The sequence below is a fragment of the Leptopilina heterotoma genome, unplaced genomic scaffold, assembly GCF_015476425.1.
Source record: "Leptopilina heterotoma isolate Lh14 unplaced genomic scaffold, ASM1547642v1 Lhet_123, whole genome shotgun sequence".
NCBI classification, from domain to species: Eukaryota; Metazoa; Arthropoda; class Insecta; order Hymenoptera; family Figitidae; genus Leptopilina; species Leptopilina heterotoma.
Window position 1 is genome coordinate 691,865 of NW_025110842.1, and position 24,113 is coordinate 715,977.

A 24,113-nucleotide genomic window follows, 5' to 3' on the forward strand; every position below is an offset into this window, starting at 1 on the left:
TCCATGAATTTATTAATTTTTCAGATAATTTTCCTCTAAATTTAAGAATTTTGAAAAATTATATTTTTTCCAAGGATTTTTCTTATTAGTTTAACAATTTAAAATAATTATCACTTTTCTCGAGAATTTTTCCTTTACTTTAACAATTTAAAATAGAATTTTTCCTTTAATTTAACAATTTGAAAATAATCATAATTTTTTCTTTTTAATTTACTAATTTTTCCAAGATTTTTCCTCTTAATTTTGAAAATTTTAAAAATTATAATTTTTTCGAGAGTTTTTCCTTTTGATTTAATAAATTTTCCAAAATTTTTCCTCTTAATTTGCCAATTTTTAAAAATTGTAATTTTTCCAAAGATTTTTTCTATCTTAATTTTGAAAATTTTAAAAATTATAATTTTCCCGAGAGTTTTTCCTTTAGTCTAATAAATTTTCCGAGATTTTTCCTCTTAATTTAACAATTTTTAAAATTATAATTTTTCCGAAGATTTTTCCTCTTAATTTTGCCAATTTTCAAAATTATAATTTTTCCAAGGATTTTTCCTTTAATTTACTAATTTTTCCGAGAATTTTTCCTCTTAATTTAACAATTTAAAAATTTTTAATTTTCCGAGGATTTTTCCTCTTAATTTAACAATTTTGAAAAATTATAATTTTTCCGAGGGTTTTTCCTTTCAATTTACTAATTTTCCCTCTAAATTAAACATTTTAACAAAAATTAAAATTTTCCTCGAGAATTTTCCCTTTAGATTAACAATTTTAAAATAATTATAATTTCTCTCGAGAATTTTTCCTTTTAATTCAACAAATTTTAAAAAATTCCAATTCTTCCAAAGTTTTGAAAAAACCTTGAAATTAAAAGAAAAATTTTTAATTTAACAATAAAAAATAATAATTTTTCCGCAAGAAAATTTTTTTCCCGATTCGCATTATTAATTTTTCAAAAAAATATCGTCGAAGTAAAATTAAATATTGCAGAATTAAAAGCGTCGCAATTCACTTGATGTCATTCACTAAAAAAAAAATAACTTAGTCAATTTCCCTTCTTTTCTTTCTTGTCACAAAAACAAAAAAAAAATTCTCGTGCATTTTGCTGTGACAATAATATTGAAAAAAGAAAATTCACTCGCCTCTCTCTCTTTTTCTCTCTCTTTTTTTCCACCGATAAAGCGTTACAATTTTTTTTTTAACGGCATTTAACGATATTTTTTCTTCTTTAATCTCTTTTTTAATTAAAAAAAACAGTTCTTTCTCACAATCTACTGGAAGTAATAGCATCAAAAAACGGTAATTAATAAATCGAAGAACCGATTTATTTATTTTTTTCTTTTTTGAATTAATAATTAATAATTATTCATAAACTGATTTCTTTTTTCAAATTCTCATTTTTTCTATCGATAAAATCGTTTTTTTTTTAATTTTTAAAAACAAAAATCGTAGTTTTTTTGATTTTTAAAATTTATTCTTTTGTCGGTAATTCAATTTTAAAAATTGAAATTTATTCTTTCCGTTTGAGAACAAAGAGAAAACTTTCAAAAAATAAGAAAAAAAGGGTTGATTTTTTTTATTGAGTGAAAATTTTTTCTGTTTTGTTAATAATCCGTTTGTTGAAAATTACAATAATTTTTGTCTCTTATTTTTTTGATTTTCTTTTCCGAATTTTTTCCCCTTTTCGTTTAAAAGTGAAAATTTTTTCTGTACTTTTAATTTCGTTTTTGTTTTTTTTGTTGAAAATTACAATTTCTGATTTTCTAATGTCTTTTAAAATTTTATTTTCTCCTTTTTACTCTAAATTTTTTAATTATCCCTTTTTTTGTTTAATTTTTCGATTTGATGAAAATTTGTTTCTTAAGTGTTTTTTTTTTAATTCCGTTTTTGTTGAAAATTACAATAATTTTTGTCTCTCTAGTTTCTTTTAATTTTCTTTTTCGAATTTAAGGAAAATTTTCGGAATTTTTTTCCCTTTTCGTTTAAAAGTTTTTCTATTAAGTGAAAATTTTTTCTTTAGTGTTTTTAATTTCGTTTTTAATTTCGCTTTTTTGTTGAAAATTACAATTTTCGATTTTTTAATTTCTTTTAATTTTCTTTTCCCCCTTTTACTGGATTTTTTTAAAAAAGGGGAATTTTTCCCCATTTTCGTTTTTAAAACTTTTCTATATTTTTTCCCCTTTTCGATTAAGTGAAAATTATTTCTATTTTTTAATTTCATTTTTGGTGGAAAATGATAATTTTTGACTTTATTTTCTTTTCTCGAATTCAAAAATTTTTTCCCGAATTTTTGGAAAATGTTTGTTTCCCTTTTGCGTTGAATTTTTCGATTAGTTGAAAATTTTTTCTCTAATTTCTCATTTTTTTTTTTTTTTTTTGTTAAAAACGATGAAAATTTTTAATTTTCGATTTTATTTTCTTTTCCGAATTTTTAAAAAAAATTTCCCCCAATTTTCGCCGAAAGAGCGAAAAAAAATTGTAAATATTCAACAACACTGGTAAAAATTGTGGTGAGGCCTAGCGAATTGACTAATTAATGAAAAAATGATTTCTTTTTTATTAAATGTATTATGTTTTGTTATTGTTTTTTTCTCTCGTAAAAATTAAAATCTAAATGCGACGACCAGAGTTAAAGCGACGAATTTGCTGCGAGCAGTTCGCAGTTATTGACGACGCAAAATATATATATATTTTATTTTCCTTTTCTTTTTCTTTTGACGTTGTATAAAATAATAAATCGACGTCAAAAAAAAGAAAAATGTGTTTTTATTCTTTTTTTTGTCTTGTTGTTTGATTTTTCGTTTGTTTCTTTCTTTTTTTTAAATAAATATCGAGGACACAAGGAAAAAGAAACCGCAGTAGAATTAGCATTAATTAATGGTTTTTTTTCCTTCTCTGTTTTTTTCCACATACGACAACTTTGTTTCTCCTATTTCTCCGTTGCTTTTTTTTAATCACGATAATGATGTTGTTTCTGTTGTTGTTGATGATGACGCGACGCTTCATCATCAAAGCAAATCATGCTAAATAGCTGTACGTGTCTTTCTGTCCTTCCGTTCGCTCTAAATATTCCTTTTCTATTAAAATATCTATACATTTCTGAAAAAAGAATTGAGAAAATTTAGAAATTAAACAAATTTAATTTTATTAAAACATTAAATTAATATTAATAAACTATTAATAAATTTAAATTTAAAAAAAAGAAAGAGTTTTAAAAAAAACTATTAAAATTAATAGAAAACTTATATAAAAAAAAATATTATCACAAATTAAATTTTATCAAACAAATTAAATAAATTTAAGAAAGATGAATAAAAAATTATAAAAATTACTTTTCGTTGACCTGAAGTTCGAAAAGAAGGTGATAAAAATAAATAGAAACGAAAAGTGAAATATTATTTAGCGAAAATAGAAAAAATATGAGAGGAAAAATAATATTTACCTTAATAACATGAACTCTTGGTTTGAACCTCGTGTTGAGTTGATTGAGAACTTCAGCAACGAGTTGCTGGTGCTTGAGGACTTTCCTCATTTTCATGATTCTCACTATCGCCGCTTGAATTAATAACTTTCTATCTTCTTCTATATGCTTATGCGTCGTTTCTTGTTCCACTTTAAGTTCCGTTTTCATCGGGATATTAATGTTTACCCTGAGTTTTTTGCTGTCAAACAAAAAAAGAAATACAATCATTAAAAATTAATAGCAAGAAAAAAAAGAAAGTGTTAAAAAAAAACTATTAAAATTAATAGAAAACTAATATTAAAAACAAAATATTACTAAAAATTAGAAAAATTATTTTTTTACAAATGAAATTACTTTTTATAACCCGTGAAAAGTTCAGCAGTTGAAGTCGGTGAAAGTTCCGCCTCCTCCTCGGTCGATGAAATCAATAATTTCGCCTTTAAAAGTATCTGCATTACCTAGAAAATTATTAAAAATGAAAAAAAATTGTAGATTAAAAAATAAGACGAACAAAATAATGATAAAATTATAAATATTTTAAGAATTAAGTAAAAAGGTGAAGTGTAAAATTTAGATGAAGGAAGAGAGAAAAAGTTAGTCCTTTTTACCTGAATGAGAAAATCCATTTTGATTTGTGTGGATTCGACCAATTGCTGCATCGTCCATGAAGTGGAGACATTATATTGTAATAACACCGCCATTTGAAAGGTTGAGGCTTGTAAAGTATATCTATTTTTAAAGCAATTCGTGTGCAATTCGCCTTTGGACATGTTGTACAGCCAATTTAATTTTCTTCCACTGTGTTGTGAACTGTAGAAAGTCGTAAACCTATGTACAGACCTTTCCAACTGAAAAACAAAAGATTTACTCATTAAAATTTGAAGAATTACAATTTAAAATATAATTACAATTTAAATTAGAATTACAATTTAAAATGGAATTACAATTACAATTTAAATGACAATAACAAAAAAATTAGTCACAATAGAAAAAAGGAAATAAAAAGAAAAGAAAGAAAGGAAAAAAGGAAAAAAAAATGAAAGAAAGATAGAAAAAAAGAAACAGAAAAAAGAAAGAAAAAAAATCAAAAAGGGAAAGAAAAAAAAGAAAGCAAAAAGGAAGGGAAAAAAAGAAAAAAACAGGAAAGAAAAAGAAAGCAAAAAAAGGGAAAGAAAGAAAAAAAGGGAAGAAGAAAAGCAAGAAGGAAGGGAAAAAAGAAAAATTAAGAAAAAGAAAAAAAAAAAGAAAGGGAAAGGAAATTTACCTCGGTTGGTAACGAAAATGAGAACGATTGTTGAAATGGCCAGGAACCTGATGAAAGTACTTGAATACTGAAATCAATATCGAGCGGCTCAGCCGAATTTGTCAAGTGTCTACGGAATTGTTCATTCAAGTCTTTCGAGACTCCAATATCTTGGAACATGCGTTGCAACTTCGATGTGTATTCAAAGCCGCAGGCCTGCTTTAATTTTGAGATCATTGAAGCTTCGGCGTCATCGCTTGCCGACATGTGTTGCACCAATCGTTTTGCCAGCATTTTACTATAGAACTTTTGAAAAACGTCTTTATCCTCTATATATTTAAAAACTACCATCTGCAAACCAAAAAACAAGAAGAACGTTAATTTTTCAATTTCAATTAATCGATTACATAATTTCATAAACAATAAAATTATTCGTGGGAATTCAGAGATTTAGAAAAAAAGATTGAAAATAATTGAATTCCTGCGATGCATTAAAATTGTCTTTCAAAAGTTTTAAGAAAATTCTTAACAAAAAATCACAATTATTTTCCTAACAAATAAAATTCTTTGTCTGTAATTCAATTATTTTCGTAAATAATAACATTTTTTTAATAAAGTTCTCTGAAAAATTCAATTATTTTTATAAATTTTAATGAAGTTCCTCGAAGCAATTCAATTTGATTTAAAAATTTTCATAAAAATTATAGAAAAAATGTAGGTAATTAATCTCAAAAGTATTAATAAAATTTTTTTGCAAAAATTCAATTATTTACACAAAAAATAAAATTTTTCGCCTTAATTCAATTATTTAAAAAAATTTCTATAAAATTCTATTTCCAGGATTTAATTATTCTTATTAATATAATAAAATTCTTGGCATGGTTTCAATTATTTTCAATGCAATTTTAATTGAATTCCTCGGAAAATCCACTTTTTTTAAAAAAAAAAAGCTAATTAAAATTGTTCAAAATATTTCAATTATATTTATAATAAATTTTTCACTGGAATTCAATTATTATAAATATAATTATCTTTTTATTTCTCGAAGAAAAATTTATTATTTAAACTATTTTAGCAAAAATCTTTGAAAAAATCAAATTATTTTTAAAAATTGTAATAAAAATATTCGCTAAAATTAATTTCTTCAAATTCAATTTTTTTGAAATAATTGAATTTCTCCTTAAAGTTTTCTTATTTGTAAAAATAAATTGAATTTTGAAGAACCGAATTGAATTCCTTAAAAAATTTAACTATTTAAAAAAATTTAGTTATTTGATTTTAATTTTTTAAAATTCTTTAAAAAATTTCAATAATTTTTCAAAATTTTGAAAAAATTCTTGTCTAAAATTTTAACTTATAGGTAATTAATTATTTAGTTTCGAATTTAAATAGTTGAATTCAAGTAGAAATTTCTAATAAGAATTATAGTTAAAATTTCAAAAACTAGTTGAATATTAGGAGCGTCTTCTTTTTTTTTTTTAAATTAATCTTCGCTAAATGTTAAATCTTCAAATTCAATTTTTTTTAAACAATTGAATTTCTCCTAGAAATTTTATTTGTGAAAATAGTTGAATTTAAAGAATTGAATGATGTATTTTTAAAAATTTGATTACAATTTGAAATGAATATTAAATATTCTTCGAAACTATTCAATTATTTTCCAAAATTTAAATAAAATTCTTGGCCAGAATTCAATTTTTAGAGGTAATTAACTATTTTGTCAATTATTTATTTTTGTATTTAAATAATTGAATTCCTGTAGAACTTAGTTAAAATTTCAGAAAATAGCTGAATATTAAGAAAGTCTTGTTTTTTTTTTAAATCTTCGTTAAAAATAAAATCTTCAAATTCAATTTTTTACAAATAATTGAATTTCTCCTAAAAGTTTCCTTATTTGTGAAAATAATTGAATTTTGAAGAACTGAATTAAATTCCTTAAAAAATTGAATTATTTTTAAAAATTTGATTACAATTTGAATTTAATTTTCAAAATTCTTTGAAAAATTTCAATTACTTTCCAAAATTTTCATAAAATTCTTGGCCAGAATTCAATTTTTAGAGGTAATTAACTATTTTGTCAATTATTTATTTTTGTATTTAAATAATTGAATTCCTGTAGAACTTAATTAAAATTTCAGAAAATAGCTGAATATAGAGAAGCGTTTTGTTTTTGTTTGTATATTTTTTTTGTGCATTAATTAGCTTTTCTACTTGCCACTTGATTAAGAGTATCTTCGAGTTCAGCTTCCTCGGGATTTTTACTACTTTTCTTCAAAAGTAAATCACAGTATTTCGCCAATAATTCCGGTGATTTGCTGCTACTGTTGGCAGTCCTTGTCACTGAATTAATATTAATGAAACGACCGCACGCCTTGTCCAGTGCCGTCACAAAACCAATGTCGTTATTAAACGCGTCCAACACTAACGCATTGTATTTTTTATGCACCTCCAAAATCGTGTTCACATACATCTTCGGATCCTTGAACAAAAAAACAAAAAATAAGCAACTTTTCCAAAAAAAAACAAAAATCAAAAGAAAAACGTCCCTAAAATATTTTTTGTCATCTCTAAAAATCTTAAATAATTATTTTCGACACTAACTTCAAGGATATAAAGAATTTAGCGATATTTTCATCTCTAAAAATCATAAATATTTATTTTCGACGCTGAGCGTCGACGCCAACTTCAAGAAAGAAAATAGTTAGAAAACAAGAAAATAGTTTTAGTTTTTGAATTAATTTTAATTTTCCTTTAAAAATTTTAATAATTATCTCTTCAAAATTTGAATTCTTTTTCTATTAATTCTAATAATTTTTTTTCTTTTTGTTGATTTACTCACATTGCCAGCAGTGTCACCGCATTTATCAATAGCAGCCAATCCCATATTAGCAATATGACTCTCGAGTAAATTTCTCAATTCACCAAGACCATTTGGTATTCTCGCGACAAGTTGATACATTCGTCCTAAATCATTGTTCTTCTCTGAATCGAGGAGATTTTGAAATTCCGAATGAAATATATCCAAATGCTTTTCAATTAATACTCTCTCGCATGTTTTCGCCAATGTTTGCTGCGTCGTTTGATGTAAATAAACTTGCACGCGTTTCTCCTCCTCAAGTAAACGTTGCTCGCCCTTCTTCATATATTCAGTGACGGGATTTTGCCGAACAAATTCAGAACTCTCACGCGTGTAAAAGCGTATAGTGTCCTCGAGAAAGAGTGTTTCAAATGAATCCTTATAGACGGCCAAATTCTGTCCCTTTGCACCTGGATCCTCTTCATTCAAGCCCAATTCAACGTAACAATTAATCACACCACTAACTAAACGTGTATTTATTGTCTCGCCATTTCTCTCGCGTTCTATTAATTTTAAAACTGCATTTGTCACCTGAAAGGAGAAAAAAAAACAGTCAATTTTAAATCTTAATTAAATAATAATATAATAATATTTTAAATAGTTTTTCTTTCCATTACAATATTTATAAAGAAAATTTTTCTCGATTTTTGGAAGATGATGGAAAAAAATAAGAAAGAAAAATAATAACAATAATTTTTCAACGTGGAAGAAGTTAACAATCTCTCCGAATCAATAATAATTTTTAATTCTATTCTCTCCCGACTCTAATTAATCGAAGAAGAATCAAAAAATTAAATTATATTAGTTTTCTGTAAAATTATTAAATTTTTATTATTTTAATTTTAAAATGTTAACGAAATTTTAACAACCATAGTTTAAAAAAATTTTTTTTTTTCGAAATTTAACAAAAATTCTTTACTTTAATTAAAAAATACAAAATTTTTCGGACAGATTATTTTTAAATTAAATAAAAAAATTAAGAATTATTTGAACACGTGAAGAAATCGCTAAAATAATTCTAATTACAACTTGAGTGTAAAATTATTTTTTGATGAAATAATTGAATTTTATTTATATTTCCCCAAGAATGAAAATTTCAAATAAATTTCAATGAAAAATCTTTGGAAATTTAATTATTTCTAAAACATACAATTGCGATTTATTCAAAATTCATTTGTTTCTCTTTAGAATTTTATAAATAAAATTATTCAAAAATTTAATAATTTTTATAGAAAACTAATAAATTAGTAATATTTAATTATTATTATTAGTTTTACAATAATTACAACTAAATAAATTTAATAAAATTAAAAGAAAAATTTTCAAAGATTTCAATTTATAAAGATTTTGAAATTCAATTATTTCTAAAAAAATTCCCGCTCCAACTCTTCGAATTCAATTATTTTCTAAAACTTCAACTCAAAATTCAATTTCTTTATTCAATTTTTTTATTTTAGAAAATTCTACAAAAATTCAATTATTTAAACACAAAAATAAATAAATCAATATTTCGCAAAATTGAATTCTTCTAAAGAATTGTATAAACATTTTTGAAAATAATTAGATTTTTACAAAGAAATTTAATTGAAATTTTTAAAAATAAATGAATATAAAGAAATATTAAAATTGTAGATTGAAAATAATTGAATTTTCGCGATGTATTTTTTTTTTTAAATATTTAAAAATAATTCAATTTTTTTTAAAAAGAATATTAATAATATTTTTAAAATAATTGAATTTTTCAAGAAATTCAATTAAAATTTTATCTCAAATAATTGAAATCCTGACAAAAATTATATAAAATTTGTAAAAATAATTGAAATTTTTCAAAGAATTTTATTGAATTGAAAAAAGAATATTTTTTTCTTTTTAAAATAATTAAAGTCTCTTTTGAGGAATTTAATTATGTATTAAAAATAATGTAATTTAAAATAATTCAATTACTTCCAAGAATTTGAATAAAGTCTGAAAAAATAATTGAATTTTTCAAGGAATTCAATTAAAATTTTTGTGCAAATAATTGAAATCCTTCAAAAATTTGTTTTTATTGAATAGAATAAATATAATTGAAATCCTGAGGAGAATTTATTATTTCTAAAGTAATTGAATTCTTGGAAATTTTTTTTTTTTGTATTTTTGAAAATAATTGAATCGTTTCAGAGAATTTTACTAAAATGTTTAAAAAGAATCGAATTTGTGAGAAAAATTTTGTTATTTTTTAAAATAATTGAATTCTTAGAAAAAAATTTTTTTTTAGTATTTTTCAAAATAATTGAATTGTTTGACAGAATTTAATTACAATTTTTAAAAGTAATTGAATTCCTGCGAAGAATTTTATTACAAAAATAATTGAATTTTTGTGAAGAATTTTCTTGAAAAAAGTTTTTTAAATTATAGAATTCATGCAAAAAAATTTTTTCTGTAAAAATAATTGAATTTTTGGCAACAAAATATTAATTATTTATGAAAATAATTAAATTCCTTTCGAGTAATTCAAGTAAAATAATTGAATTATTTCGGAAAAGTGTTTATTAAAAATTTTCAACATAATTGAATTATTCGAGGAATTTAAATTCAATTCAATTATTTAATTAAAAAAATAAATAATTGAAAGAATAATTCATTATTTCTAAAAGTTGCACTTTTATAAAGAATTGTATCAAAATTTTCGAAAATAATTGAATTTTCCGAATTATAAATTCTTGAAATTAAAAACAATTCACAGAAATTGAAAATTTTGTTTTGGACGTTGTTTTGCTTCCTAGTGGAGGAAGCTTTATTTTTTTTGTCCTTTGTTTTCGTTTTTTTTTTTTTTTTGTAGAAAAGAAAGAATGTGTCGAACCTGTCGATTGAGATGTCTGAAGAGATTATCCCGCCATGTGACGAGTGCGAGTTGATAAATTTCATAAATTCCTTTACGTCCTTCCTCACATTCTCTTCGCACCCAATGTCGATTTAAATACGCACAAACGCCATTTAGAACTTTACTACTAAATTGATATTCCTCCCATTGTCTCGTGTAAAATTGCAGTACATCTTCGTCCATTAAATCAACACCATGCTATATAAAAAGAAAATTATTAGTTTTCATTTTTTCGTAATAAAAATAAAGAAAATAGAAAAAAGAAAAGAAATAGAGATCCAAAATGACGTGTCACTAAAAATATGAAAAAATCGGACAGTTGGACGAGAAATAAAATAAATATTTCCTAAAATAAGCGTTCTTTCCTTATTTTCCTTAGGGCAAGTTATAAATTTGCTTTTCTAATCCATTTCTCTAAGTTTTCTAAAAATAATTCCTAAATATCGTAAATTTACCCAACGGAGTTAGAAATAAAAAAAAATACAATTTATTAGTCTTTTAATTATCCATCTTTAGTAAATTAACTACTTTTCTCTCTCTAAATTTAAAATAGTAAAAATATTTACTAATTTGAATTAGTGACTGAATTTTTGCTTTTTAATTAGTAAATAGCAAATAGTTTTACTAATAAAATAGTAATTTCTATTAATTTATTAGTCAAATTTACTAATTAAAAAGCAAAAGTAGTCAGTAATTAAAATTATTAAACATTTTCACTAATTCAAAATTTAGAAAACTCGAATTTCCTAGATAAAGACAGAACAATTTTAATAACTATTTTAAACTTTACTATAATTTTTCTTTTAGAGAAAAATTTATTTAGACAAAAAATAGACAATTTGGACAGAAACAAATATATACAAAAACAATAAAATAGAAAAAAAATATCCTCTCTCTTTCCCTGGGGGAGAAAAAAAGAGAGGTGAAAATTTTTTCTCTTGTCCACGGATTTTAAACCTACGGAAGGAAGCAGTAACGTTGCCAAGGAGGGGGCTAGCAGAAAACAGGAAGCAAAGGTGCCACCTTTATTTCTCGCCAATTCTAATCCATGATTCTAAAAATCGTTTATAAATTTTTTTTTAAAAGAAATTTTGCTATCGAAACTGTAACAATAATTATTTATGAATATTCCTATTCTCTATTTCTAAATTATAATTTTTTTTTTCTTTCTCAAAGGCATATTTTAGGCTTCGCACTCGATAATCACTATTTCTAAAAATTCCTACTAAAATGCATTTCGAATCTTCATTTATTTTCTAAAATTATAAATAATTATAAATAAAAATAAAAAATAAAATTATCAATATTTAAATTTTTTGAGCGATTTAATTAAAATCGTATTAAAAATAATTTAAATCTTGCGATGAATTTTATAAAAATAAATAATTTATAAAAATAATTAAATTATTCTGATGAATTTTATTAAATATTTTTTTTTAAATAATTGAATTTCTGTGAAAAAATTTATCATTTGTGAAAAAAAAATTGAATTCTTCGGCAAAAATTTTAATAAAACTTTCGAAAATAATTGAATTCTTTCGAGTTATTCAGTAAAAATTGCATTAAAAGTAAATTGAATTCTTAAAAACATATTTTATCAGAAACATTTTCAAATTTCTTCAAAAAATTCTATTACATTTTAAATAATTGAATTCATAAGAATTTTATTAAAAAAAATTTTTTTTTTTTTTTGAATAATTCGTTTTGTTTGAGAATTTTTATTATAATAATAAAATTGAACATCAAGGAAAAATTCTCTTAATTGTAAAAATAGTAATGAAATATTTTGAGAATAATTACATTCTTTGAAAGAATTTAATTAAATTTCAATTAAAAAATAATTTGGTTGTAATAAACAAATTTTATCAAAATTACTGAAAATATTGAATTCGTTTAAATAATTTTATAAAAATTGTTTGAAAAATAATTGAATGGAATTTTTCAAACAATTTAATTGAAATTGTATTGAAAAGAATTAAATAACTGCAAAGAATTTTATTCTTTATAAAAATAATTGAATAATTGCAAAGAATTTTCTTAAAAAGTTTTTTTAAATTGTAGAATTTGTGCAAACAATTTTTTTATTTCTGAAAATAATTGAATTTTTGCAAAGAATTTTATTAAAATTTTTTCAATTAATTGAATTCCAGTGAAAAATTTTTTATTTGTTGAATTATTGAAAATAATTGAACTTTTGCGAAGAATTTTAATAAAATTGTAGAAAATAATTGAATACTTTCGAGTAATTCAGTAAAAATTGTATTGAAAATAATTGAGTTCTTGAAAATTTATTTTATCAAAACTTTTTAAAATTTCTTCAAAGAATTCTAATAAAACATTTTAAATAATTGAATTCTTTAGAGAAATTTTCTGAAAATTATACATAACATAATTGAATTTCTGCAAAAATTTGTTAATTTATGAAAATAATGGAATTATTGCAAAGAATTTCTTTAAAAAGTTGTTTAAATTATAGAATTCTTGCAAAAATTGTATTATTAGTAAAAATAATTGAATTTTTGCGAAGAATTTAAATGAACAAAAAATAATTGAATTTTTCAAGGAATTCAATTAAAATTTTAAAGCAAAAATAATTTTAATCTTGCAAAAAATTTTATTATTCAATAAAATAATTGAAATCCTGCGAAGAATTTTATTAATTTGTGAAAATAATTGAATTCTTGGAATTTTTTTTAAAAGTATTTTCGAAAATAATTAAATCGTTTCAATGAATTTTATTAAAATTCTCTTTTGAGGAATTTAATTAAAATTGTTTAAAAAATAAGTTGATTCAAAATAATTGAATTTTTTGGAAGAATTTGAATAATTTATAAATAAATAATTGAATTTTTCGAGAAATTAAATTGTATTTGTATCGAAAATAATTGAATTTTTCGAGGAATTAAATTAAAATTGCATCGAAAATAATTGAATTTTTCGAGGGATTAAATTGAAATCGTATAGAAAATAATTGAAATTCTTGCCAAAAATTTTATCATTTCCAAGAATAATTGAACTCTTGCCTGGAATTTTACTAAAAATTTTTTTGTTAAATAATTGAATTTTCTCAAAGAATTTTATTATTTCTGCAAATAATTGAATTTTTTCGAAGATTTTTGTAAACATTTTTTTAAATAATTGAAATTTTCGAGGAATTTTTGTTGAAATTTGTTAAAATAATTAAATTTTTGAGAAACATTTTATTATAAAATTTTCCAAAATTTCTTGTTTGGAATTTTACTATAAATTTTTTTAAATATTTGAATTTTTTGCAGAAAATTTTTTTATTTTTTAAAAATACTCGAATTTTAGCAAAAAATAAATAAATACTTGATTTTTTAGTGCGAAACCCGATTTTTCATTTTTTTTCTTTTGTTGAGAAAAAAAAATGCAATAATCGCCAATTCTCTTTATCTTTCAAAATAAAAAAAATTTCCCTATTTTAATTTGTCCCAGAAAAAAAAATTTAATGGAATAATTTTCATAGAATTCATTTATAGAATAGAACAATTTTAATAGAATTAATTAATAGAATTGAATAAAAATGGAAAAGAATAGAATAATTTTAATAGAATTGAATTAAATAGAAAAGAATAGAATAATTTTAATAGAGTTGAATAAAATAGAAAAGAATAGAAAAAAAATTGCCGAATAAAAGTAGAAAAAAAAATGATGAAAAATTTGTCTCTCACCTTAAGTAAATCAATGAGATAAATTCTAAGAAAATCACGTAATCGTTTATAGAGTTCGAGACCAACGAGTTGTGCGCCTCCCGACATTGGACTCTTTTTTGTCTTCGTACACGTTCTCGATATTTGTTGATGAACACTCGTACAATAATTATAAACGTGAGTGTAAAGTTCAATGTATCGTGGCTTCGACATGCATTGTCTGTCGTAAACTTGCTCAATGCCTTCGCGAAGATCGTCCCAAATTTGATCCAAGTCGATTTGCTTCAGGCCCGGTGGACCGCCCTGGTGACTTCCTGTTCCTCCTCCACCACCGCCGCCGCCTCCTCTATGTGTCGACATTTTCACACTCATCCAACTTCAACAAGTAGTCCTCAATTATTTCCAATTTTCACGAATGCGATTCCACTGCAAACAAAAATCAAAGGCAAATTGTTAATTAATTAATTCATTAATTCATTAATAATGTCAATAATGCGTTTTTCAATTAGAATAAGAAAACAAACTCGCTTTTTCACTTTTACAAGTTTCTTCATTTGTAATTTTTGTCTTATTTTCTATTTTATTAATTTTCGTTTTCTCTTCTATTTATTTTCTTTTCTTCTTATTTTTTCTACATTTATTTTAAAATTATTTTTTTACTTATTTATTTTCCAGTTGAATATCCAAATACTTTTTTTTACTCTTTTTATTTGCTATGTATTTATTTTTCAATTATTTAATTTCTATTTATTTTTTTTCAGTTTTATTTTATTTGTAAATTTTACTTTAATTATTTAAACAATTTTATTTTTCAATTATTTTCATATTCTTTAATTTTCTCTGTTAAAAGCAGTTATTTAATTTTTTTTATCTTTTACTATTTTTATTTTGTATTTGATTTTTCAATTATTTTATTTCATCAATATTCACTTTGATTTTCTCAATTATTTAAGGGCATTTGAACCTTGATGACGTTTCAGTTTGTGCAAAGCATGTGTGACGTCATCAAGTTTCAAATGCCCTTAAATAGTTTTATCTTCAATATTCTGTTTTATTTTTCAATTATGTCTGTTTTTTATTTGAATTTTCAATTTACTATTTTCATTTTTCAATTATTTTTTGTAGAATATTCTATTTAAATTTCAATTGTTTACTTTTATATTACAATTATTTTAATTTTTAACAATTTTCTTTCTGATTTTCCAATTATTTTAATCATTTTTTCTTAAATTTTCTGTTTTATTTTTCAATTATTTATTATTTTTCTTGATTTTTCAGTTATTTTCTATTTTTCAATTATTTTTGTTTTTCATTTGATTTTTAAATTATTTCTTTATTGTTTATTTGAATCGATTTTTTAATTATTTGAATCAATTTTTCTTAATTTTTCTATTTTAATTTTCAATTATTTTTGTTTAGATTTTTTTTTAATTTTAATTATTTAATTTTTTAATTTTATACTTCAATTATTTTTTTAAGTATCTTTCTTAATTTTTTTTAATTATTTGATTGATTTTTCAATTATTTATTGTTATATTTCAATTACTTTATTTAATATTTTTTAATTTTATATTTGATTTTACAGTTATTTTATGTTTTGTTTCTATTTTTTTTTGTTCTTTCAATTATTTTATTTCATTTTTCAAATTATTTTCTTTGTTTTTCAATTACTTTTTGTTTTTCTAATAATTTTTAAGTTTATTATTAGATTTTCAATTATTTTCTTTGAATTTTCAATTATTTTCGTTCAGATTTCTTTTTAAATTTCAATTATTTACTTTTATGTTTCAATTATTTTAATTCATTTTTCAATTATTTGTTTTTTAATTTGATTTTTCAGTTATTTTTTATTTTTCAATTATTTTTCTTTTTCATTTGGTTTTTCAATTATTTATTTATTTTTTATTTGATTTTCAATTATTTTTAATTTACAATTTGATTTTTCAATTATTTTTTTAGAATTCTATTTGACTTTCAATTATTTACATTTTTAATTCATTTATTTTATTTTCATAAATTTCTACTTAAATTTTGTTTAATTTTCTACTTGATTTTTCAATACTGATTTTCAATTATTTTTGTTCTTTATTTGTTATTTCAATTCTTTATTTAACTTGTTAATTGATTTTCAATTATTTTCGTTTAAATTTATTTTTGAATTTCAATTATTTTTGTTTTTTTATTTGATTTTTCAATTATTTTTTAATTGATTTTCAATTATTGTTAATTTACAAAATGATTTTTCAATTATTTTTTTAGAACTCTATTTGAATTTGAATTGTTTATTTTTATATTTCAATTATTTTATTTTCTAAATTTTTACATATTTTTTAATAATTTACTCTTTGCTTTTTCAATTTTTTTTTTAATTTACTATTTGATTTTTCAATAATTTTACTGATATTTACAATTATTTTTTTTAATTTTTAAAAATATTTAGGTTTTTACTTGATTTTTCAATTATTTTTTTAGAATTCCATTTAAATTTCAATCATTTAAATTTTTAATTCTTTTATATTATTTTCCTAAATTTCTATTTAATTTTTAATTTTTTTTGTTTAGATTTCTTTTTTATTTTCAATTATTTAATTTTATATTTCAATTATTTTTTTTAAAAGTATTTTTCTTAATTTTTTTTAATTGTCTGTTTGATTTTTCAATTATTTTATTTTTTTAGAATTGAATTTGAATTTCAATTATTTATTGTTGTATTTCAATTACTTTATTTTATATTTTTTAATTTTATATTTGATTTTATAGTTATTTTAGGTTCTGTTTTCTATTTTTTTTGTTTTTCAATTATTTTATTTGATTTTTCAATTGTTTCGAATTTGATTTTTCAATTATTTTTTTAGTTTTTTAATTATTTTTTTTAGTTTTTTTATTTGATTTTCAATTATTTTCTTTTTGCAATTTTACATTTTATTTTACAATTATTTGGTTTTTTTTCTATTTTTAAAATTTTTCTTTCAATAATTATTTCAAACTTCAATTACTTTATTTCATATTTCAATTATTTTACATAGTTTTTTTTCAATTATCATTTTTCTTTTCTTATTCGCTTATAATTATTATCGTTATTCACTTTCTGACCGTTATTTATATTTCTTTTCAATTAAACAACCAACGCATGAAATAAATAAATATTGAAATAGAAATTTCCAGACAAGAAAAAAAGGGAAAAAAATTTTAAAAAAAAACTAAAAAATAAATAAATACCAAATTTCAGAAACAGTAACAATATTATATCTTATCGAAAATGACACATTTTTTCGATAAAAAAGAAAACAATTATTCCCCTCTTCCTCCTCTCGCTCAAATTAAAAAAGGGGAGGAGGGGGGGTTTATGACAGAAAACTCACGAATTATTATCGATGATGTCATCATTTCCTTCGAATAAAAATAAAAAAAGAAATCAAAAGGGTTATATAAATTTTCCTCTCTCTCTCTCCTCCCTTTAGATTCATTCAAACAGTTCAAATTAAATTAAACACAAATTCACTGTTTCGAGAACAATACACACGCATTTATATATGTATAGTACACTCACATATACAAATACACCATAATTAAATTCTTCCAATTCTTCAAAATCAATTAATTTTCCATTCTCCACTAATTGCACATTTTCGAAAAAAGAAAATAATTTTTTCCTTTTTTGAGGTTAGGCCCAATTTGTGCATTCACGGATGACAAATACACAAGCAACACAAGTGAACACAAGTAAGCACAAGAGGGAAATAAGGAATAAAAGAAGTAGAAGTACATGAAGTACTTTTATGGAGACCAAGAGACAAAAACAAGGTGCAAGAAAAAGAGAGAGAAGGAAGAAAAATTGTCACGCACAAATTAACGAACAAAGGACAAAGACCATAATTTTTCGACTCACGTTTTAAACAACGTGAAAGAGAGAGAGAGAGAGAGAGGTTTTTATTTCTCTCTCTCGTTTCTTCCATTTTCTTGTATGGCAGAATATTCAGAAAAACGAGAAAATTATCGATATGGGAAAATATTCATTCGATTCATTCAGTTCTTGTTTCTTGTAAAGACATGTAGAGACAGGAACTTTTTTCATATACATATATATATGTATATAGTTATACATGGAAACATACAAAGGAGACGATACAAGACGATATTCACTCTCGTTTCCAATACCGTTATGAATCCCGTGCAAAAATGAACGATGCATGCGTGGTTTTTTCGTTTTTAGGGTTTTTTTTAGAAAAAAGTCCTAATGAGGAGGGAAATTAATCAATTATTCACCCCCACCCCCCCAAACAAATTAAAAGCTGAAGAATAATAAATTTTATCCCATTAATTAGTGCTTACGGTAAATTTTAACAAAATCGGGTTTTTTCTCTGTCCCTCTTCCCTTTCCCCTCCCTCCCTCCTCTCTTTCCCACTCCCAGAGAATACATTTTGGCCACGCGAGACTTCAATATTTCAATGCTTGAATAAAATTTGTATATATTGGAAAAACGAATAAAAAAGATTTCACAGTACAAACAAATTTTGTTTTACTTACCCTCAATCTGGTCTTTTTCTTTTTTTTTTGAAGACTTTCACCACCGCATTACACAAAGTTTGATATTTTTATCCGAAAAAAAAATGAAATTCACTTTGAAAATACCTAATTGGGAGGAAACACTTTTGAGATTGCAAAAAAAAAAAATTGTGTGTTGGGAAGAAAAAAACTAAAAACACTTCGCTTTTTAAAATAACACTTTTCTTTTTCTTTCTCGGGATCTTCTTCTACTTCTTGAATATTGTTTGTTTCGTTCTTGAAAAACTGTTTACTTTATTAATAAATATTTCTCTTTTTTAAAGCAGCAGACAAAAATTATATACGCGATAAATGAATAACTAATTTTATTAAAAGTCGACTCTGCTGCTGCATCCAATTTTTCTCTGCTTCTCTCACTCACTCTCAGTCTGTGTGTCTGTGTCTAGTGACAGGTTAAGTTGCACTGTTGCCAACCTACCAAGTGTCGCCAACCGTTGGAAAACGAAAGAAAACGGAAAATTGAAACAAAATAAAAAATAAGAAAAAGAAAATGTTAAGAAAGAAAGAAAATTAAGAAAAACGATACGAAGAATAGAAATTAAGTTTCAATTTATTTGCGTCCTAGCGCAAAGTCAAAGTGAGTATTTTTTAATTACAGATCATTTTCATGAGTCATGGCGGAGAAGCGTTTTGATTGGTGGACAAGTTTGTGGGGATGGTATCCGCCGGCCAATGGGATAATCTTATGCTCAAAGCCGATTGGTCAATGGCAAATGGCGTCAGTTTTTCAAATGTTTATTTTTATTATTGACATTGAAATATTTACTTTTAAATTGCCATTGACATTAATAATTTAAATATTGTTATTGAGACTCTTTTGGATGATCTACTTTTTCGTGAATGATGATAATAATAATAACAGAAGTAAATTCGGAGAAAATCGAAAATCACCACGAAATTTATTATTTGAAAAGAAAATAAAAATTTTCGATTTTATTTTTTATTAATTATTTAAAAAAAAGGTTTTTAACATTTTTTTCTTGAAAAATAATATTTAATAAATGAAAATAAAATAAAAAAAGGGAAGTTAAAAAATATGAAAATAAAAAAAAAATAGAAAATAAATAAATAAATGAAAGTTAAAAAAAAAATAAATACGAAAATAGAAAAAATAAATTAAATTAAAAAAAAAGGAAAGTCAAAACTGTAGGTCGAGAATTTTTTTTTTATTAACCACATTTTTAAAAAATTTTATTTTACACCGAATACAAACTTTTCAAAAGAAAAAAATATAAAAATTCGTTAAAACACTAAATTTTCAAGGGAAAAAGATTTTAATTTTTTTTAAGAATTGTAAACGAAATATTTTTTTTTTAGGAAAAAAGTTAAAGTTAAAAAAAAAATGAAATACGAAAATTCCTTTATAGAAAAATAATTGGAGTAATAGAACTTTCTTCATTTTTTTTTTTGCTTTTTGGTCTTTAATGATGAATACTGAGAGCGTCACTATTAACTTCGTGGCTCAATTGCGTTTGTAAATTGGATAATTTATTTTTTAAAGCTGCAATTCCCATCATAACGATATTTTCTGGTTTCAATGCGCCGCTCGCTTCGACATTAAAATAATATTTATTTGGTTTTGCCTCCCAATTGAATGCAGCTTCATCTGTTAAGGAAAATCAAAATTTTAATTTTTTAATTTTATTATCATTCCAGTTTTTTTTTAATTTAAAATTTCTCATTTTAGTTATTTTTTATTGATAAATATTTTTTTTTTAATTCTTTTTCTTAATTTTCTTTTCAGTCATTTTGTATTTGAAGAATATTTTTCAAATTCTTTTATATTTTTTCAATTATTTTTTTTTAATGTTCATTTTTTTTAAATTTCTATTTTATTTTTTAATTATTTAGTTTCATTTTTTGAAAATTCTTCTATTTGCTTTTCAATTATTCTTTTATTTTATTGAAATTTTCAATTTTTTTTCTATTTTTAATTTGATTTTTAAATTACATATTTTATTTGTTTTCTTAATTTTATTTAAGTTTCTATTTTTTTCAATTCTTTTCTTTAAAATTTTCTCTTCAATTATTTTTTATTTTCTTAAATTTTAAAACTTTTTTCAATTTTTATTTGATTTTTCCATTATTTTCTTTGTTTTTTCAATTATTTTTTAGTTTTTTTATTTGATTTTCAAATATTTTATTTGATTTTCAATTATTTGATTTGATTTTCAATTACTTTATTTACTTTTCAATTATTAAACTTTTCAATTTTTTTTCAATTTTCTTTTTGAATTTTAAGCAATTTTATTTTGTTTTTCTATTTTATTTTTAAATTATTTTATTGGTTTTATCAATTTTTTTAAGTTTTTGTATTTTTCAATTTATTTCCTTAATTTTCTTTTCAATTTTTTATTTTATTATATTAAATATTTCAATTATTTAATTTTATTTTTCGATTTCTATTTTTTTTTTATTTCTATTGGATTTTTTAATTATTTAGTTTTATTATTGTTCAATTATTTTATTTGCTTTTCAATTATTCTTTTTTTATTAAATTTGTTAATTTTCTTCAATTTTCTATTTGAAATAATTATTTTATTTTTCTACTTTATTTGTTTTATCAATTTTAAAATTTTTTTTTATTTTTCAATTCTTTTCCTTTAATTTTCTCTTCAATTATTTTTTATTTCATTAAATTTTTTAAATTTCTATTTCATTTTTCAATTATTTAATTTCATTTTTCCATCCTTTTCAATTTTTTTAAAATGATTTTTCAATTATTTTATTTGATTTTCAATTATTTTATTATTAGAATTCTATTTGCACTTTAAAAGTTTAATATTATTATTGAGCTATTTTATTGTTTTGAATTTCTATTCGATTTTTCAATTATTTTCTTTATTTTTCCAATTATTATTATTCTTTTATTAGATTTTTCAATAATTTTTTTTTAGTTTTTTATTTGATTTTCAATTATTTGATTTGATTTTCAATTACTTTATTTACTTTTTAATTATTCTTTTAAATTAGTAAACTTTTCAATTTTTTTCAATTTTCTATTTGAATTTTTATTTTTTAATTATTTTATTTTTTGCTTTCTTGTTTTATTTTAAATTTCTTTTATTTTCAATTTTCTCTTCAGTTAATTTTTATTAGAGAAACATTTATTTTTCAATTCTTTTCTGTAAATTTTTATTAAAAAATATATTTCAATTCTTTTCCCTAACTTTTTATGAAAAAATATTCAATTCTTTTGCTTTAATTTTCAATTAAAACATATTTTTCAATTCTTTTCTTTACTTTTTAAATGAAAAATATTTTTGAATTCTTTATTCTATTATTTAAAAATATTTTTCAATTTTCTTCTTTAATTTTCTCTAGAGTTACTTTTTATTAAAAGAAATACTTTTCAATTCTTTTCTTCCCCTTAATTTTCTTTACAAGTTTTCTTTTTATAAAAAACTATTTCTCAACCTTTTTCTCTTTATTAATTTTCTTCTATCGAAAAAAAAAAATTAATGGAAAAACTAAAATTCCCTTTAAATTTAATTTTTCAAAACTTCTCTTAAAATTTAATTCGAAATTTACAATTTTATGCAATAAATATTTAACTTAAGTGAAAAAATTGATTTCGATTAAGAAAAAGGAATTATAATTTATAATAAGAAAGAAGAAGTGAATTTTTCTTACGCTGATCCTTGTCCAATTCGCTGTACTCAGACTTTGGCCACTCCTCGGGTCTTGGGAATAAAGTGTGTCTCATTGAATTGTCAGGATCGTACTCAAAACTAACGCCCGCCGTTGGATTCCATTTTGCGTGTTCTTTTCCGAAACCCTTCTTTGCATACGCTCGTAATTTCAATTCCTGGCCATTTCGCAATTTAACGATCAGAATATCTGAAAATTAAATTAATTAAATTAATAAAATTAATATTTCTATTCTTTCAAAACAAAAATTAGGTTACATAGAAATTCAATTTAATACATTTGGAAAAACACGAGAAATTCGAAATGTAAATTTTCCTTTTTTTCTTCTAATTTTTTTTTTTAATTTGAAAGAAAACTTTTTTTTATGAAAATAAAGTTTTTTTTTTATAAAAAATTTATAAAAATGAAAATTGTAAGAAATGAAAGAAGACAATTGACCAACCGTCGGGTTCGGGATAGTCACTTTCTTCGTCTCGCGGTCTTGAATTCAGTGGACGAACTCTTCCGTCGCTTGATTTAAAATCGGCGCTCGTCACATTCAGAGTTTTGTCGCCTGTGTATTTTACTTCCAATGTGAATTCGACGCTACACTCGGGACAGAAATCTATGCACTGACAATCTCTTGTGTATTGCATTCGATCGACAACCTGCAAAAATTCAAATTTTAAATTTGAAAAAAAAAATTAGAACTTGAAGTTTTAATTTAAATTTTGAAGAATTGAATTTTGAATTTTATCCTTAGAAATTTAATTTAAAATTTAAAGAAAGAAACTTTGAAAGTCAAATTTAAAATTTGAAAGAAAAATTAGAAATTTATATATAAAATTTAGAAATTGAAATATAAAATATAAATATATAATTCAGAATTTTAAATTTTAAATTTCAAAAAAAAATTTAGAAATTTAAATATAAACTTCGAGGATAAAATTTGGAAATTGAAAAAGAATTCAGAAATTGCAAAAAAAATAAATGAGTTGAAAATCAAGAAAATATGCAAATTAAAAATTGTACTTCGTCGCTGATAATTGGAATTAATCCAATTCTGTGAGAGAGAAATTCGTCGCTCAAAACTGTCGTATTCACTTCAATTTGAACCCAATCGATGGCCATTGTCGGTGTTTCGGCGATAAAAATTCGTCTCATGCTGTTCGCAACACTAACGAAAAATATTACCAATTATTGTAATTATGACTATATCAGTTAAAAACTTAATAAATATTCTTAAAAAACTATAGGTTTTAAAATATTTTTTCTAACCTAAATAAAAATAAAAATAAAGAAAAGAGAAATAAATGTATAAAAAAATGCGAATGTTTCTAAAAAAAATATATATACTTTAGAGTCATGCGAATTTATTTTCTTTTGTCTCTAAATTAATAATTTACGTTTCATTTGAAATATTTTGAAACAAATAAAATAAAAATACGGGAGAAATTCATAAAAATTTTAGGTTAGAATTACCTTAAGTCCGTTTCTTCCACTTGGAATTTGACATTTTCGTCCGTTAATTCGGTAATATGCACTGACGGTTGATTAGCGTAGGGCATTTTTAACTTTTAATTACTATTTTCTTATGGAAATAAACTAATAAATTCAGTAAATCGCTATTAATATGATACAAAAGTCAAAATTATCGAACATAAACAAATTGTTTGTTACTGTCAAACAGGGATGAGAAGCTTTTTTCTATACAGTACCTTAAGGGTGCGGTCACATTCTGCAATAAACTTTGTTGTAACTAAACGGACCTTTATACCCTAGATTCCTAGGGGAAAATTTCTATAAAGAAATTTTAAAATTGTATAAAATA

At 22.0% G+C, this 24,113-nt stretch overlaps 2 protein-coding genes across 2 annotated transcripts; both read right to left on the bottom strand.

Moving 5' to 3' along the window:
- Nucleotides 1-2,525: 2,525 nt before the first annotated feature.
- Nucleotides 2,526-19,037, bottom strand: LOC122512533 (cullin-1). Its single transcript, XM_043628423.1, has 10 exons — nt 18,614-19,037; nt 14,107-14,511; nt 10,394-10,612; nt 7,534-8,082; nt 6,910-7,173; nt 4,716-5,045; nt 4,060-4,299; nt 3,806-3,909; nt 3,431-3,650; nt 2,526-3,087 (listed from the first exon to the last, which is right to left on the bottom strand). Exons 2-10 carry the CDS (start codon nt 14,455-14,457, stop codon nt 3,007-3,009), a joined length of 2,358 nt encoding a protein of 785 aa, XP_043484358.1. The 5' UTR covers nt 14,458-14,511; nt 18,614-19,037; the 3' UTR covers nt 2,526-3,006.
- A 1,013-nt stretch (nt 19,038-20,050) lies between these two features.
- On the bottom strand, nt 20,051-23,987 carry LOC122512445 (DNA-directed RNA polymerase II subunit RPB3). The gene is made up of 5 exons (XM_043628272.1): nt 23,765-23,987; nt 23,315-23,459; nt 22,746-22,950; nt 22,286-22,492; nt 20,051-20,258 (listed from the first exon to the last, which is right to left on the bottom strand). The coding sequence occupies exons 1-5, from the start codon at nt 23,848-23,850 to the stop codon at nt 20,074-20,076; spliced, it is 828 nt and encodes a 275-aa protein (XP_043484207.1). The 5' UTR covers nt 23,851-23,987; the 3' UTR covers nt 20,051-20,073.
- Nucleotides 23,988-24,113: the final 126 nt, after the last annotated feature.